The sequence below is a fragment of the Geospiza fortis genome, unplaced genomic scaffold, assembly GCF_000277835.1.
Source record: "Geospiza fortis unplaced genomic scaffold, GeoFor_1.0 scaffold265, whole genome shotgun sequence".
Lineage (NCBI taxonomy): Eukaryota > Metazoa > Chordata > Aves > Passeriformes > Thraupidae > Geospiza > Geospiza fortis.
This window is the reverse complement of record NW_005054393.1, coordinates 2655006-2671990: the sequence shown is the minus strand read 5'-3', so window position 1 is coordinate 2671990 and position 16985 is coordinate 2655006. Positions and strand designations below refer to the sequence as shown.

Here is a 16985-nt window from a genome sequence, read left to right as displayed (position 1 = left end):
GCACTATTCATGTCTTCACCATGATTTTAGGCTTTGGGGGATTACTAGCCTGAATTGCCAAGGGGTGATTAGTAGGTGCTACTTCAGATGAATCAAGATGCTGACCTGCTCATTGAATGGAAAAATTCCCATTTGTTTCCCCTTGTGTTGCTTTTCAACCAAATCCCTTTTGAAATATCTAGAAGTGACATACTGCAAATCAGACACAAAGTTAGTTAAAGAAACCAAACAACTGCAGCTCTAATTTTTTTCCCCTGCAGCCACACCTTTGAGCTGGATTCGAGCATGGATTCGAGTATAAATACAGATCTCAAATTTCAATCTATAAGTAGTTTTTGCATACAAAAACTGTGAGATCAGGAATTTTTACCCCATGGCCATATATAATAATGTATTTGAACCAGCCTCTGAAGGGGTCTTTCCCTTCCCACAGAAGAACAAAAGAAGAGGAGGTATATTGGGTGCTGTAGATAGGTACCTAAAGCTACACAGGGTGTACCCGTATTTGAAAAAAGAGTTTTTCACATATGTATGAAAGTAAACCCCAAAATTCCAATTGACCAAAGGGTCTATAATGCTTGGGCTCCCACATTCCAAGTACCTTTCTAGTATAATTTACATTGCTATATGAGTCTAAACCAGCTTTTCCAATTGAGGGCAGTATTTTCACTGTTGTTACTTAAAGAAAAGCATTCAAGCTTCTAAAGTGGTGAACTGATTATAAATCTATTTGGTTTGACATGGAATGAAGAGCAACATGGTCAAGAAGAACATGGTCTCTTAAAGAATGAGACTGTCAGTCATGTTCTAGATGACAACTTTGACTTTCTGGGTTAGTACCAACCTTGACAGGGGAGCAGAATTCTCAAAAATACTGATTTCCAGTCAGTTTCATTCTATGGAGAAAAAAGCCATATGACACATGTTCATAAAATGTGTTGCCCTTTCAATTAGGTGCTCAAAATTATGAAATCCCATCAGCTTCCAGCTGGTGTTCAATTTCTTAATTCCTCCTTGGTCTGTAAGTTTTAATCTCCCAGGATTTTATGTCCAATGTTTGCTTGGTGTACCATAGTGAGAGACTGGCTCTTCCTTAGCATCTCAGTGATGATTTGGTGTTCAAAATCTGGACATTCCACTGAATGGAAAATAGTTAGTCCAAATAGTCAGAGTGGGAAATATGTGTATTTTGTATGTGATATGAAACACAGAGTTTGCACATAGTATTTTACCAACTTCTTGGATGACCAATTTATTTTAAAGTGCCTCCAAATATTCATGTCATGCAAAGGGAGCATTTCACGTTTCTTTTTTTGCCTTTTTTCTCAGGAAGCTTATGTGATGGCTAGTGTTGACAATCCTCATGTGTGTCGCTTGCTGGGAATCTGCCTCACTTCAACCGTTCAGCTCATCACCCAGCTGATGCCCTACGGCTGCCTCCTGGATTACATCCGGGAGCACAAGGACAACATCGGCTCTCAGTACCTCCTCAACTGGTGTGTGCAGATTGCAAAGGTAAGCAGAGCTCCAGATCAGCTAAAACTCAGAGGTCTGACAGCATGTAATTATCTGTCTCTGCAAATCTTTCTGTTTCACCACCTGGATCATGGGTATCGTATACATGGCAGTAAGCAGTTACTTTTTCTTGAACAATTTAGTATTTTCATGCTGATGAGCAGACATTAACTATTCTTCAAAATGCTTCTAGGCAGCTTAATATTATCACCTAGACATTTATGTCCAAACCAAGCACCCAGTATTGAAAGGATAATGGGATGCAAATGTGATGCAGCGCAGGCAGCAGGGAAGGCAATAGAAGAATTTGTCAATTTCCATAGCAAAATGCTGCTTCCATCAGTGGATTTCTTCAGGCTGTGTCACAGGACAGCGATGTTGAATACATCTTCTTATGTGCCTTGGAGAGTTTCATGCTGAAATCTCTGAGGCCAGGGATCAAAACTGCTGATTACCGAATCCCATCTCCGTCCTTGCTCAGGCTGGCTTTCACCAAAAGGCATTCAGGCACTCCAGAGCTATTCTGTAATTCATAAATGCTGAGCTGGGGTCTGTAATCTAACTGCAATGGCCATAAAAATCTTATTATCACACCTGGTACTGTTTGCCAAAGAGCAGCCGAGGAACTGCACTACAGCCTCTAGCCCAATATGCTGTGTTTGGATGGTGGTTAGCTATTTGCAAACATAGAAAAACAATGCAAAATCAGAAAAAAAAAAATAACTGCAATTTGTTGGAGATTCATCATATGAGATGGCAGTGTCCACACAGCATGGTTGCTTTAATGCTATTTATTTCAGGAATGCTGGTCTGCAGGAAAACCGCACACTTAAAAACTTATCGGTCCCTTGAGGCCTTGTGTACATGCTAGGCTCACCCAGACGTGGTTTGCTTTCAGGAAACATGCTGAGGACCTCAGAAATGTATCCACCAAATGTCTATAGAGCACATTTTCGTCTCAGTGTACTTTTTTTACATTTTGCTCCACAACAAGTGAAATCTAATTTATGTGTCTACTTGGGATGTGAGTTGCTTTTTTTGTGACTTTTTGTGACTCTTTTGCTTTCTTGTCTAATATCAATTACTTCTCTGTCCTGGTTTCAGTCTCTTTGGAGGGTGAACTGGAGGCTGTATTTCCCTCCTCCTCCTCCTTCTTCTCCTTGTTAATTTTTAAGGTGGCAAAATGCATCCCCAGATGGGTTTTTGGGGCATTGCTTGCCCGAGAGGTTGCCATTCACAATTGTTTGCTTTTGTTTGATTTTTTCATGGCGGTTCAACATTTGCCCACAGCAACTTCTACCCTCACCAGTGATGCCTGACCTTCAACATAACTCCTTTGTGCTACTCCACACTGGAGTTCTTCTCAAAGCACTCATAAATCTTATGTACAGCTTTTTCCCACCAATGTGTCTGGTGTTACTACTCTGATAAAGTTATGCCAGATTCTTGAACATTCTCTGACACTTTAAAAATTTATTTATGAGTGGAAAAAAGAATTGAAACAAATACATGTCTGGTAACTAATCAGCAGGAGGCAAGTTCCTTGGGAAGCTTATTTTCATTACTGTTTTCACAGCTTTGAAATAAGTTTTCTTTGCATCTTTTACAAACATTATCTTTTCCTGAGGTATGGAGTCCTCTATTCCAGGCAAGATGTTATGATAGCATAAACACTCCATGTGCAGAAACACTGTGAAGGAACTCTTTGAACACAATGGTCTCATGCTTAGTGATGAAAAATGAATTAAACTCCAGGCCTGCACACAATTAAAGATCTGCTGAACTTTCTAGCAGTTCAACATTTTTGGTGTATGGTTATGCACATGCAGGAGTCTTCAGCCATCAGCGCCCTAAACAGCTTAGTGTGACACTGATATTCTGCCTTTCAGCAGCTCTGAGTCTTATTAGCCTCTGCAGCAAGTCAATTTTAGCAGGGCATTTTTTGTCCTACTGGGGCTAGATTATGCAATTATTATTTTTTTTAAGATAGTCTGTTTTCTGTCAGCAGCTCAGAAGTTTTTGTTCCAAGAGCTCTGCTTGCTAAAGATCTATTTTTGTGATTCAGTGCACTCTCGTAGTGGCTCTGTGCCAGTTTGTTTGGGTGGTTTGTTTTGGCAACATTAGCAGTGCATGGGTGAAGTTCTGCTGAGGGACTTGGAAGGAGGATTCGATGGTGGTCCAGCTTAGAAGTGGGCTTAGGAAGAGGGTGGAGAATGGAAGGCAATTATTACCTCTAGTCCTCTGCCATCACATCAACACGAACATTTTGGTGCTAACTTTGTAGGCTAAAACTAATTTTTTATCAATTCTCTTCATAAAAATACAAGTGCACAAGCTATCACCAACAGAAATGCATGGACTGGGAATAATAGTGGATTTTGGAAAAGATATTGTAGGAAACTTGCAAATCATGAACTTTTTGATTCCATATACCAAAAGACTGGTGTTGAGGGAAAGGGGAGTAACCTCTGTGGTCAGAAACACAGCTGTTAAATTTATGCTTTAGAAGTCAAACCAGCACAATTAGTTATATTCTTCCTTGAGAGGCAGTTGTACCAAAAAAGCACGTATGCTATGGCAAATCCAGCCTAATCATGGGAGGCAGTGAAACTGGAATAACTTGCCTTTTTCAAAGAGGAGTGGAAAATGGATGCAGCTCTGAGTTCAGACTTAGAACTATTTTTTTGTTGTTGTTGTTTTCCCCCTATTTTTACCTTTGCAGTGGACTGCCTCATTGTTAGCAGAAAGAAGGCAGAGAACACTGCCTGTAATAAAACACAGTATGAGCAACTTTAAGTAATTGTCTAAATACTCTCTGTAGAGTTTGTGTGTGTACATAATGGCAGGAGATAGTTAAACTCTGTACTGTGCTCTGCAGAACTCATTGGGTTTGCACAAGTGCAGCTGAAAGAAGACTTTGTGCCTTTATTTTTAAGTTCCATCCTGATTCTGTATTTCTTGCACTAAGTTCCAAAGCAACCAGATCTACTCTACCCACTACTGCGTCTTTTTCCTTCATCACCCCGCCAGTGCCTGGACCCACAGAAGGTTCCTGCAGGGTAATAGTAACAGTCAATAATGTTACGATAGTAACCCTCATCCTCACCCTGCAATAAACATCATGTGAACAGAGAGTGCAGGTGGGATAACTCACCACGTGTTTATGGTGGTGTCTGTGGTTACCACATAGCAGCTGAGGTTTGGTGACTTGTGTGTACCAGTGAGAGCTGACCAGCAGTGCGTTACATTGCAGGGAATGAACTATCTGGAGGAACGGCGCCTGGTGCACCGTGACCTTGCTGCCAGGAATGTCCTTGTCAAGACTCCTCAACATGTGAAAATCACGGACTTTGGGCTGGCAAAGCTGCTCGGTGCAGACGAGAAGGAATATCATGCTGAGGGAGGCAAGGTAAAGCACACTGCAGAATGAATGCTGCCCATTTGCTGGTGTTTGTGCTTGCACACAAGCCTCAAACAAAGGGGGGGGAAAAAGAGAGTTTGTTTTTCAAAGCTCTCAGCTGCCATCCCAGCGTGCTGCCTTTGAAGCCTGTGGAAGTCCTCTGAAATCAGCCAAAGCAGCATCAGGCCCAGTGGGACTGCAGTGGGAGCAGAGGTAGCAGAGCAGCAAATGCTTTTGAAATTCCCACCCAGAATGTCTGGGAAAATTCATCAGTGTAGCCAACACCAATAAGACTGTGCAGTTTATAAAGAGAAAGGGAATGTTGTATATTTATAGCAGAAGAAAGACCTATCAGACTTGGTTCAACACGCTTTTGTGTTGTAATGCGTGCTGATGGAGAGAACATGTCCTGCTGAGAAATTAAAGAGAAGCTGCTTGCAAATATTGCAGAGGCCATAAATTGAAACCATATGAGTGTAGATCAGTCATGTAGCCTAAGACTGGATTTGTGTCCTGTTCTGATAGAAGGCTAAAAAGTAGTTATTTGACTGTTAAAAGTAGTTATTTGACTGTTATTTTTACAAAAATATTGTGAAACTGTTTAGTAAGAGATACACCTTTCTGATACACCTAGTATTCCACAGGTTTCCAAGTTTTTCACAACATATGAAAATAATAAAGGGGAACCCAAAAGTTGCCTGTTCTACCATTCAGCTGGTTCTGTTGGCTGTTTTGGTTTTTTTTCCTTCCGCAACCAAACTATTGATTTACACACCACCTGGTGGTAAATATCCCTGATAAATTTTGTGTCAGCTTCTTAAGGATTCTTTGTGAATTTTCCTAGGTTCCTATTAAATGGATGGCATTGGAGTCAATTTTACACCGGATTTACACTCATCAAAGTGATGTCTGGAGCTATGGTGAGTTTAAAATTAGTTACAATTATTGCAGATGGGTTGGAAAATTTCATGGTTTGCTGGTGACTCTATACTGGCCTTTTTACTTTGCATTGTGAGGAGAACAAGAGATCAAATATATAAATACAGTGCCCAACTTACCTATTCAACAAAGTGAAATCCCCATGAAACTGCATGTAAGTGAGGGGTAAGATGTTTCACAGAATATGCTTTGGGTAATGAGCCCTCCCCTGAAAGGGGCCACAGGTAGGAGACTCTGGTCTATTTGCTGAAGTTATGTTAAAGTTTTTCTTCAGCAGCTTCACCTGAAATATAATGGAGCTGGCAATAGAGATGGATCACTAGGAGGACTTAAAATCACTGGCCACACTATCAGTTGGCGTCAATCAGTGTAACACTGCTAAGGCCAAAAACACTTATGCTGTCCTGGTACTGAGGACAATGCTAAAAGGGAAGCAGTGTGATAACCTCCTTAGAGAATTCATTTTGTATTTGGTATAGTTCATAAAGCCTGCTTGAAAGAAAGGAGCAGAAAGGAAACTTTTCAGAGCAACCTATTGCAAAATTTCCTCCCCCATGGGCTCTTATATTCCTGGAAAATATTTAATGCAGATGGTCAGATCCTATGTCCTTTTTGAAACAGTACAGCCTCTGGTCTTCTTAATCCATTTATGTATCTTGGCACCCAAAATCTTGTTTTGTATCCTAAGCTACTGGACAGTCACAACAGCTACATCACAAGAGTCCATGGTATGTCAGCAAATGACGCTTAGGCAGCTGGTTTACACATCTTTCAAAAACTGCTTTTGCTTGTCTCCAGAGAGATTGTTTTCAAACAAAAAGAGAACTTCCATTTTTAAAACCACTTGCTATGTTGGAGTTGGGAGACAGTAACCTGCATTTCCTTTCTGTGGGGCCAGGAAGCCTGTAGAATGTTCAACACTGATATATTAGCTGAGATTTAAAAAAAAAAAAAAAGGAAGAAAGCAAAACCTTAAATGGAAGCAGGATTATTTCGAAGTGTTATATATAATCTCTTTATAAAATCATGGCAGAAAATGGTTTCTCAGGTTGGGGTTCTGGCAAAATGGTGCTTCCAGGAGACCCCTCTCTGCTTGCTACTTCTCCACACCTATACAGAGCAGTCCAGCTCCTGGCAGTTTCTTTCATGATCTTCTCTTCCCACTCTGCAGGTGTGACAGTTTGGGAGCTGATGACATTTGGTTCCAAGCCATATGAAGGGATTCCTGCCAGTGAGATCTCCTCTGTGCTGGAGAAGGGCGAGCGTTTGCCGCAGCCGCCCATCTGTACCATCGACGTGTACATGATCATGGTCAAATGTGAGTTCACACCTGGGCTTGTGGCCTCTCACAATCTGAACTGAATAAGTAACTCAGCTGCTTTTTATGCTGCCTTCCTGGTAATGGCACAGAAACCGGGTTGTGTGAAAAGAGTGGTGACACCAGAGTGTGTTCCCACACCTTGAGCTTTACCTAGGAGCATGGGATGTGGCTTCATGAGTCACCCATTCAACCAACTAAGGTTTTTTCACCATTCACAGCACTGACTGATATTGTCAATTTTTTTAAACCTATATGGTCAGAGACTATAAATTAGCATGACACCAACCTCTTTGCCTCATACTCTGGTTTTGTAAGCCTGGGAAATAAAATCAGCACTGCCTTCTTCTCCAAGCTCCCCCTTGGTTCAGTAATGTGCTTCCCACTGCAAGCACACAGGTGGATTATTACTAAAGGAACTGTCAGGAATGCAGGCACAATCATAAAGTTAGATACATATGAGGATTTAGAGTGCCTTTTCAAATTTCTTCCTCATTTTTGGCTGGTCCCTATTTGGCATGGAGCTGTTGCAGTATAGTAGCTCAAGAGCTACTATAGAGGGTTTTTGAAGCACTTTTTGGCAGTTTAGGACATGTCAAAGGGCTTCTGAGCTTCAAACCCCCTTTCATCTATATCATCTACTAAATGTTAGATTACTACCTGCTTCCTGAACATCTCTAGGCCATAACTGGGACATCCCTGCTCACTGCTGTGAGGATGTGATAAGCAGCCCACTAGGTGGCATTTAAGACCTTCTCACTGGAGCAACATGTACCTGTTCCTGAAACAGGAGCCATGAACATTCTGTAGTGCAGCACTTTTGGGGAATCCTAGAGCACACACATATTGCTGTGGTGGGACAAGCATCACACTAGGTGAGCCTGAGCCTGTGCTCAGCAGAGCAACAGGAACTGCATCCAGAAGTGTGAGTACCTAGCCTGGGAAGTACCCAGACCCCAAAGAAATGTCCTAGAAACTCCTCCTCAGAGATTCTGAACCCTACTGACACCTCAGCCCCTATCTTTCCTTAGGGTCAGTCCAGGTGTAGAAAGGAGGCATTTTGCCAGGCACCTAATCTGGTACCTGTTGCTTGTAAAACACAGCCAAAGGAGTGTCCCCATCCTTTCCATGCCATTATACTGAATTTAAATGCAAGAGTGTGAGGATCAGGGGGCTGAGCCTTCCTCCTGGCACAGGACTCAGTTGCAGATATTTTGCTGCTCTGATCACCTCATGTTTGCAGGCTACAGTGCAGACCCTATTGAAGCTTTGCCGTTCTATCTAAAGGAATTCAGGACTCCCAGTCACCTCTTTTATAATCAGAAAGTATAATCTGAAATGTTCAAAGTAATTGCAAAATGATTACTAATTTTTAAATTTAAAAACCAGCATTTAAATATAGGCAACTTAGAGATAAAGTCAGAAACAGTAGATTCTACTCCTGCAAGAATAGTGAACTCCCAAACACTCAGTTTTGTCTAATAGCAAGAAGCGTTTCTTTTTGAATTAGTGGGGAATGATATTTCTTGCATGGTAAAAAGTCACTGGAAATGATGAGATTTTGTCTAACGTGGATCTTTGTCTAATGCAGATTTCAGAAGGCATATTACCATTTCATTTTTGCATTAATATAGATAGGCTGCTTCTTCTGAGTTCCTCTAGACATACTAATCTTGACCTTTATTATTTTTAATTTTAAACACAAGAGTCTCTAGATCAGCTCATCTGTTAGTTGATTACAGAAAATGTGGGTTTCCTAACTAATATCACATCTAAAACCTCCAGTATCTGTACTTGAAATCTCTTCTAGCATTGATCCAAACTAAGCTGTAAGGACTTACTTTTGTTGAAGTCAGTTTACTAATTAAATACAGCTTAGTTGCAGTAATCTTTCAATATGTCTCCAGTGAGGATGTTTTGTATTTTAGAAGACATCTGGTACAGAGGGAGGCTTCTGCTGTAAGCCTCCCAGGACTTCATGAAGCAGTCCAGTGACTGTCAGACAGCAAATCCTGGTACTGCAGGCACCCACTGGTGTTAGTTTGCTTCCTCTCCTTCAAGAGCCATTTTCAAAGCAATCTAATTGGGATTATCCCTCAGGTGAGACCTGCCTGCCCACGTGGATGTAGCCTCAGCCTGAAGCTTTTCCAATGTGGTGCTTGATTTCCATCTTCCCAAAACTGCCAAGATCTGCATTTTAAATGATGAAATTCACACCCATGGCTGGTGAATTAACTTTTATGGTGGTCCCTTAGGGGTAACTCCTTTCTTTGTTCCACACATGGCACTGCTTTTTTTGCTGTTATATTTTATTTTAGACTCTGTGTTTGATCACCAAGACAATTTTGTTTGTGCATTGCTTTTCCTGCAGGCTGGATGATCGATGCAGACAGCCGTCCCAAGTTTCGTGAGCTGATAGCTGAATTCTCAAAAATGGCCCGTGACCCTCCACGCTATCTTGTTATACAGGTACTAACCACAGTGGTGGGAAGACCTCTGATGGGCACTTCTTCTGAGGCCCAAAGTAACTGGTAATGCATATGAGAACATATGATATGGATAACTGAAGGCCAGATTTGTTGTTGCTTTCCAGATTTTAAGTCACTCAGCTAGAGCCACAAACAAAATGTCAAGACCGGTCACTATTTTCTTAGTACTGGTCTCAGTCTAGGACCAGAAACAGGCCATGAGAAGAAAACAGAGTTTGATCCTCTTCAAAATGCAGTTATTTCACAGCAGCATGGACTGAGATTGCAGGCCTAGGTTCCCCTGAACCCTAGGTAAATTTGGTTAAACACACAGATCTCTGAATGGGCCATTTACTTAAACATTGGAGTTGCCCTGTGGGTCCCTTCCAACTCAGAATATTCTGTGAATCTGTGAATCAAGATTTTGCATCTTGTGCCTCTTGTTAAATTACTTTGTCTCAGAGAGAAGGGGAGAATGAGGGCTTGAAAGGAGTCTGCAAATCTTGTCTCATGCTGACTTTTTCAACAGGGAGATGATAGGATGCACCTGCCCAGCCCTACGGACTCCAAGTTCTATCGCACGCTGATGGAGGAGGAGGACATGGAGGACATAGTGGATGCAGATGAGTACCTCGTGCCACACCAGGGCTTTTTCAACAGCCCTTCAACGTCTCGCACTCCTCTCTTGAGTTCATTGGTATGAAAATTTTCCACTGTGGAAATATGACATGAAATTTTAAGAGTGAACTGCTTCTCATAATGTCTGTATTTTCTTTCTCTGTCTTTTAAGAGTGCTACCAGCAACAACTCTGCTACGACCTGCATTGACAGGAACGGGGTAAGTGGAATGACCTTTAATAATGAAGTAAATCCTCCTATGTGGATCAGCTTCTATAAATCAGTCCCTTTAATATTGTTTTTCTCTACTTTCATCCTAGCAGGGGCACCCTGTGCGGGAAGACAGCTTTGTCCAGAGGTATAGCTCAGACCCAACAGGTGCTTTCTTGGAGGACAGCTTAGATGACAGCTTCCTACCAGCCCCAGGTGAGTATTTTTCCTGGTTTTGCATCCCACGGCCACTCATTCACAAGCCCTTTGCTTGCAAATATAATCATTTTCCTTCCTTTTCTGTAGAAATCAAGCAATTCAAATGCTTTCTACCCTTCTGGCTCAGTAAATGGGAGTGGAAAAGTGTTCACATACCATTTTCCTAGCCTTTATCTGTCTGCTTCTAACCATTTCTCATTTCAGTTCCCTCATGAGCCAGATTCCTTATGTTAGCCATGTGTGCCATCTAGGCAGGGAGTTTGCATGTGTGGTTATATGTTTAAAGCTTTCTACTTGAGAAAATAGCCTCTAAAAATTTGGTTTCATTTTTTTTACCATTTCAAGAATATAAAGAGCTTTATGGCTGTCTCATTGCTTTCAGAACTTAATCCACAGAAGGCAATTCATGGTTTCACATGGACTTACAGTGTAGGCAGCCAGAGAGAGAGCCAGTGAGCACTGAGGGAGATGGGGCTGGATAGGGCAGTGATGATGCTTTGTGTCCTTAAAAAATCCCAACCAACCATTCCAAGAATATGCCATAGCTAAAAAGGGTGAAAGGCCCTGCAAGGAATAGCACTGATGTGAAATGTGGAGTCACTGTTACTGCCAGTCCTGTATTTTCTAGGCATTTTCTTAATCTCTACACATTTTTTCCAGGGAAACAGCTTCTGGCAGCTAACCTCCTAAACTGCCATTTCAGAACACTATCTGGGACACAGCCACCCACACGCCACTAAAATCAGCAGTAGCTATCTCACTGTCTCATGGTCCAAGCCATCTTTCTGCTGGTTGGCAAACAAAATTCTTGAAGGTGAACCTCTTGGCAGCATGTTTGGTGCCCCAGAGTGGCAGTCCCTGCCTTTGGCTCTTTTCCACTCTGGGAAATTCAGAGACGTGCCATGTGCAAAGACCAAGTGGCAGCTGGGTTGAAACTAAATGTCAAGTGACACAAATGTCTGCATTAATTTTATACCTTCCTTTTCATTCCTCCTCATTTTAATTTTCTTTTTATTCTAGAGTATGTAAACCAATTGGTGCCTAAGAAAGCATCTGCCTCAGCAGTACAGAATCCAATCTACAACAACTTCTCTCTCACAGCAAACTCAAAGGTCCCCACAGACTCCAGCTACCAGAATTCACACAGCACAGCTGTGGACAACCCTGAGTATCTCAACACCAACCAGTCTCCCCTGACCAAGACAGTCTTTGAGAGCTCTCCCTACTGGATCCAGGCGGGCAACCACCAAATGAACCTGGACAATCCTGACTACCAGCAGGACTTCTTACCGAAGGAAACCAAATCTAATGGTGTCTTGAAAGTTCCAGCAGCAGAAAACCCAGAGTACTTGAGGGTAGCAGCACCAAAAAGCGAATACATTGAAGCCTCAGCATGACCATAGAGAATTTCTTCTTGCAGCAAGGCAAGCTGGATAAGTGAACTGTTGACTGCTGCAAGAGTGGACTCTGGCTCAGAGCAAATGGCAACGACAATGCATCAAAAAGCACCTCTGCTTTTCAGCATGGGGCTTTGAAACTGCAAAGCCTGTCTGATGGTAGTTTGGGTCTTTCCATGGCCATTTCCATGTAATAACCGAGGCCCATAGCCTGCGCTCAGATGCATGTTGGGATGGAGCAGGATCTTCCTGGACTGAAGAAATATGGATGCATAACTTTCATTTTCAAATGGTAGCATGGTAAAAAGCCACTCTGGGATGAACTCGAGAACTGTACACATTGTACAGTCAAATTCCTTTCTACATTCTGTATTTTTATAAATGTTTCTAACAGAAGTTTTGGATCTTTTACAAGATCAGATACTTGTACTGCTCATCTGCTAAGTGTTGCTCAGATCACCAGCAGGGAAAAGAATTATGTTCCAAATCTCCTGGAACTGAAACTGTTATTCCAAACCACCAGATTTTTACAAATTGGCTCCATATACTGCCTTTTGGCCCAAAGGTGAGAAGTGCATCTGAGGGACATATGGGCGATTCTGCCCAGGGCAGTATGGAGTGGATTGGTCTGGGGAAAACTAGCACAAGGAGCAAAATGGCACAATGCATCACCTGCTGACCACTACTGCTACAAACTGACAAGAGGAACACGCCTCCAAGTCACCTATACATGATTATAAAGTGCTCACTAGTCTGTTTTCTGATGGTCAAACCCAAGACTTTTTTTTGTTCTGAACCCTTATGCAGCTTGTTGCAAAGGGTTGTCAAAATGCCTTTCTTTTTCAACAAAACTGTTAAAGATGTTGCTGTAACTGAAAAATGAAGTGTCAGATAATGTTTAACAGACTTCAATTAAATGTCAAGGAAATGCAAATAGTGGCAAATTGGAGCACTCACAAGACAGACTGGAAGAACTATACTAAATTAAGCTTGACTAAGGCAAGAAACACAGGTAGTTCTGGCCAAGCAGCTTTATTTCCCATTTTAAAGGGACTCAAAGCAGAAATAATTTTCCCTTATACATTTGGCAAAGAAAAGGGGTACTATCTAAGCAGTACATTTCACTCACTTCAGGGCAAAATACTACCAATTGTTGATAGTAGGCTGGGGCTAGTTACATGTCCCTTTGGAGTTACTATTCTGGCAATGCAGGAGGAACACTAAGAATGAATTAAGGAAAGAAAGAATAATCTAGAGTGATGGAAAATATTATCTCCTTCTTCTGAAGCACAGGGTTACCTATGGCTTTGAAATATGCAGCATCATCTTCTGGTTATTAGTGTGGTATAGGCAGGCAAGGCAAGGCTAAGATCTTGGCTTGACAGTATAAATCAGTGACAGCAGCAAAAGTAGCTACTCTTTCCAGTGACCCATAAAATTATTCCATCACTAACATTTCTTATGAATGTAGGAGGAATAAAGTGCCTAAAGTGTGAATTTAGTCAGTCCTTTAGATGCATCCCACCAGCAGCTTGGGAGTGCTATTTTAATCAAACCACTAGATCTGAAAGCAAATTCTCATTTGGGGACAAAGGCTCTTAACTAGTTGAATGTTGACAACTTGCTTGAGGGTAGCATAAGCAGCTGACTTGGAGAGGATCTGTAGTCTGTATTAAGTGGCAAGAAATAGTCATATTTATGTTGCTGCTGTGTTTAGAACACATCATTATGTGTTTTAATTTAGGTATTCCATCTGAAGTCCAGGATCAAGCAGCAAATCCTTAGAGCACTGTTTTTACAGATTTACTGAGGAAAGGAGACCTTCAGTCACATGAAATGAGCCCTTTTTTAAGTAACATGCATTAGCAGTTTATATGTGTACAGCTCATGCATCCCACTACAGTACAGGGTGAAGTGGCATGTTGGGTCAGAATCCAGAGATTGTTCTGTTTAGTAGATGTGTCTCACCATGACCAAGTCCCAGACGCAGCAGTGTGGAAGATGCAATATTTGACTTGGATTATCAGTGGCTTTTATTTAAAACAGTAACCAAAATTCAGTTCCCACATCCAATTAGCAGCAGATTTCTCCTTGCATTCCTGGGAGCAGATTTGTTGTGTTGCTCTCACAAGTGTGTAACCTGTGCACACAGGCAGTGCTGCTTTTCCCCACCCACTGCCCTGGCAGAAATGTACATAAAACTAAAAAAAGTTCTTAACAGAATTCACAGATAATTTTTCAATTTGCTGAAGATGTTATGTCTCCAAGCAGAACACTAGAAAATCACATAGTGCATGTTCTCTCACAGAATCTTTCAAACACTACTGCACAAAGGAATTTACTGATTTTAATCTGTTTAATCTGTTAGCTAAAACAGGAAAGCTTCTGAGAAATAGTATTATGTATCACCAGCATTATGTAGCATGAATAGAGGTTAATGCTTGCCCTTTTAAAACAATTCAGGAGGGATTCAGTAGCAACTCATTGCTAGAAACAAGGAGATTCACGTAAAAATTAAGCAATCTAAATTTGAAAGAACCTCTCTTTGAATGTGATGTTTTTGATGAAAAAAGTAGGAAGGAGGATGTAGGACCACAAACTCTTGATACAAATGTAGATTCCAGATTGGCAGGATTAACTCTGTATTGTGAAGTATTTTTGGTAAATGGCATCTTGTAAGCCGTGATTTGTAAGTTGGCAGCTCAGTAATGATTCAAAAGCCAGCAAAAAATAAGAACTAGGTAGTGCCTGCAGGGGCAGACACATTGGCACAGGGAGCAGATGGGACTGTGCAGTGAATGGCTGTGGCTGGAAGAACAGGTGCTGTGCAGGGTGATGCTCACAGGTAACAGATAATACCAATATACCAAATAATTTCCACCAGGATTAGGAAAAAACCAAAACAACAAAACACAAGTAAGCAGCAGAAATGCCCTGGTTTTCCCGCAGCAAGGAGACCCCAGCAGATTGTGTGTGCTCATACAGGAGACCATGGTTAAGCAGCATAAATCAACATCCAGAAATAACTTGAAGGGTCAGCTGGAGGTGTGGGTAGAAAAAGCTGATTTTAAAGACACAGCTAAATAGAGAAATGTAGCATTCCAAAGCCTCTTCTGAAAGCTGACAGTCTTACCACTTGAGAAAGATAAAATTTCCCTTTTTACTGTACTTCTCATGGAAGACCAAATAAAACACTCAAAGTTAGTCCTTAGCATCTATCATAAAGCTGTAGTTACTACAGAACTCCTTTTGCAATAATAATTTAGGACTTTTACTAACTTCTAAATGTATGAAAATGTAAGTTGAGAGTCTTCATCTTTGTTTGATCTTTCCCAGTGACTGGGTGCAGTGTCAGTGCACTTGATTTCATTGTGGGCCTTGGGTTGTTTTCTTCTGCTGCAAAGGGAGTTGATCTGGGAAATTTTCTTCGTGTTGCAATTGATTTTGTAAAGTAAATTCATCCAGGGCCCAGGGGCTTGCTTTTGTTCCTAGCTGACAGTCAACACTGAAGCAAGCTTTTTTAGAGAGAGCAGTTGGAACGAGATGGTGGTTTCTGGAATGCCGCAGGGTGATGCCCCATCCCACCAACCTCACCAAGACTTGAAGCCTGCCATAGCATTAGGAAATGTGGTCCTGTGGTTTGTTTGAAAGGAAGGGACTTGTATAGGGAGAGTAATGCCAGGGAAGGGCTGCAGCTGACCAGTCCATACCAGAGAGAGCTGCTGAGTTTGCACAGGGACATCACTGAGGCCACTGGCTGTTCTGCAGGTACAGGCTGCTGTCCCTGAACCCAGCTTGATGTGAAGGAGGTTGCAGAGATTGCTTGTGCCAAAACCAATGTACGTGGCATTTGTATTACGGGGGGTATCTCTTCCCTGGGGGATGTATTTAGAGTTACAACAATGTCGCAGGATCCCAAACAGCTTGAAGAAATCCCATCACAAGGTGCCTGGGGTGTTCTTGGTCTGTCTGCAGGTGCTCCAGGGTGTCAAGAAGAAACTTTGCATTTCCAGACAAGTGCTCATTTTTCACATTCACGGTTCCACATTTTCTGTTAGTATGACCACTGCCTGTCAAATAAGCAGTTACAGTACTCTGGCCATTGTTTCCCCCAAAGTTTCTCTATAAGAAAACACTTGAATCAGGACAAAGTATGAAAATGTACCTGTGTCCTCGTCCTTGGTGGAAACTGTATACTCATGAAATGTCAGACTGTGTATAACACTTAGCAAGACTGCTTTGTAATGTTTTATCACCACTGGTTCAAATTTTTATATTGGGATCCCATTTTCTAGCTTTCTTCTTATAAGTGTCCCCTCTTTGTTCTGACATACAGCTTTCAAGAAGCCTTTTTAAATAATAAAAAATAGAAAAAAAAGTTTATACAAAAGAAAAACTTGACACCTTCAAGTAGCTTGTTAAATGGGCTGCATTAGGACCAAAGATGTAACGTCTTGTTTTCTTGCTTTAAAGGAATAAGGTATTGATCACCACTTCCACAGCCTCTTCTTATAGAGAAGAGCTACAGAGCTGCACCCTTCATTGGGGCAGGGTCAGACCTCCACTGAGCAAAGAGAGCTTGGCAGGAGGGTGAGGCCTGTCCATAGAAAACCAAACTGAATATCAGGACCATGTATCACTTCAGGGCCAAACTTACAACCTCCACTTTGTATTGCACTTAATGCAATATCTAAATGGAGACACAGCCAATGAAAAAAGAAGCAAATAAATGATATTTTGGCTCAGTATCAGGAAAAAATACGATGATGTGAAGATGAGGCATGATAAAATAACTTCTTTGTATGAGGAAGTGTGTAGGCAGGCAGTGAGACTTTAAACCAGTAACACTTTTGGTTATGTATTACTTTAATTATGCAGGGGAGTTGAAATCACAGAGTTTC

General features: G+C 41.6%; 1 protein-coding gene across 1 annotated transcript in view; it reads left to right on the top strand.

Annotated features, from left to right (window-relative positions):
* The window catches only part of EGFR (epidermal growth factor receptor), a 150873-nt gene extending 138526 nt beyond the window's left edge, over positions 1–12347 (top strand). The window contains exons 21-29 of the mRNA XM_031060859.1: positions 1330–1515; positions 4769–4924; positions 5760–5835; positions 7026–7172; positions 9544–9641; positions 10170–10337; positions 10431–10478; positions 10579–10684; positions 11708–12347. Coding sequence (XP_030916719.1) covers positions 1330–1515; positions 4769–4924; positions 5760–5835; positions 7026–7172; positions 9544–9641; positions 10170–10337; positions 10431–10478; positions 10579–10684; positions 11708–12084 — 1362 coding nt within the window. The 3' untranslated portion in view covers positions 12085–12347. The remainder of the gene's footprint in view (positions 1–1329; positions 1516–4768; positions 4925–5759; positions 5836–7025; positions 7173–9543; positions 9642–10169; positions 10338–10430; positions 10479–10578; positions 10685–11707) is intronic.
* Positions 12348–16985: the final 4638 nt, after the last annotated feature.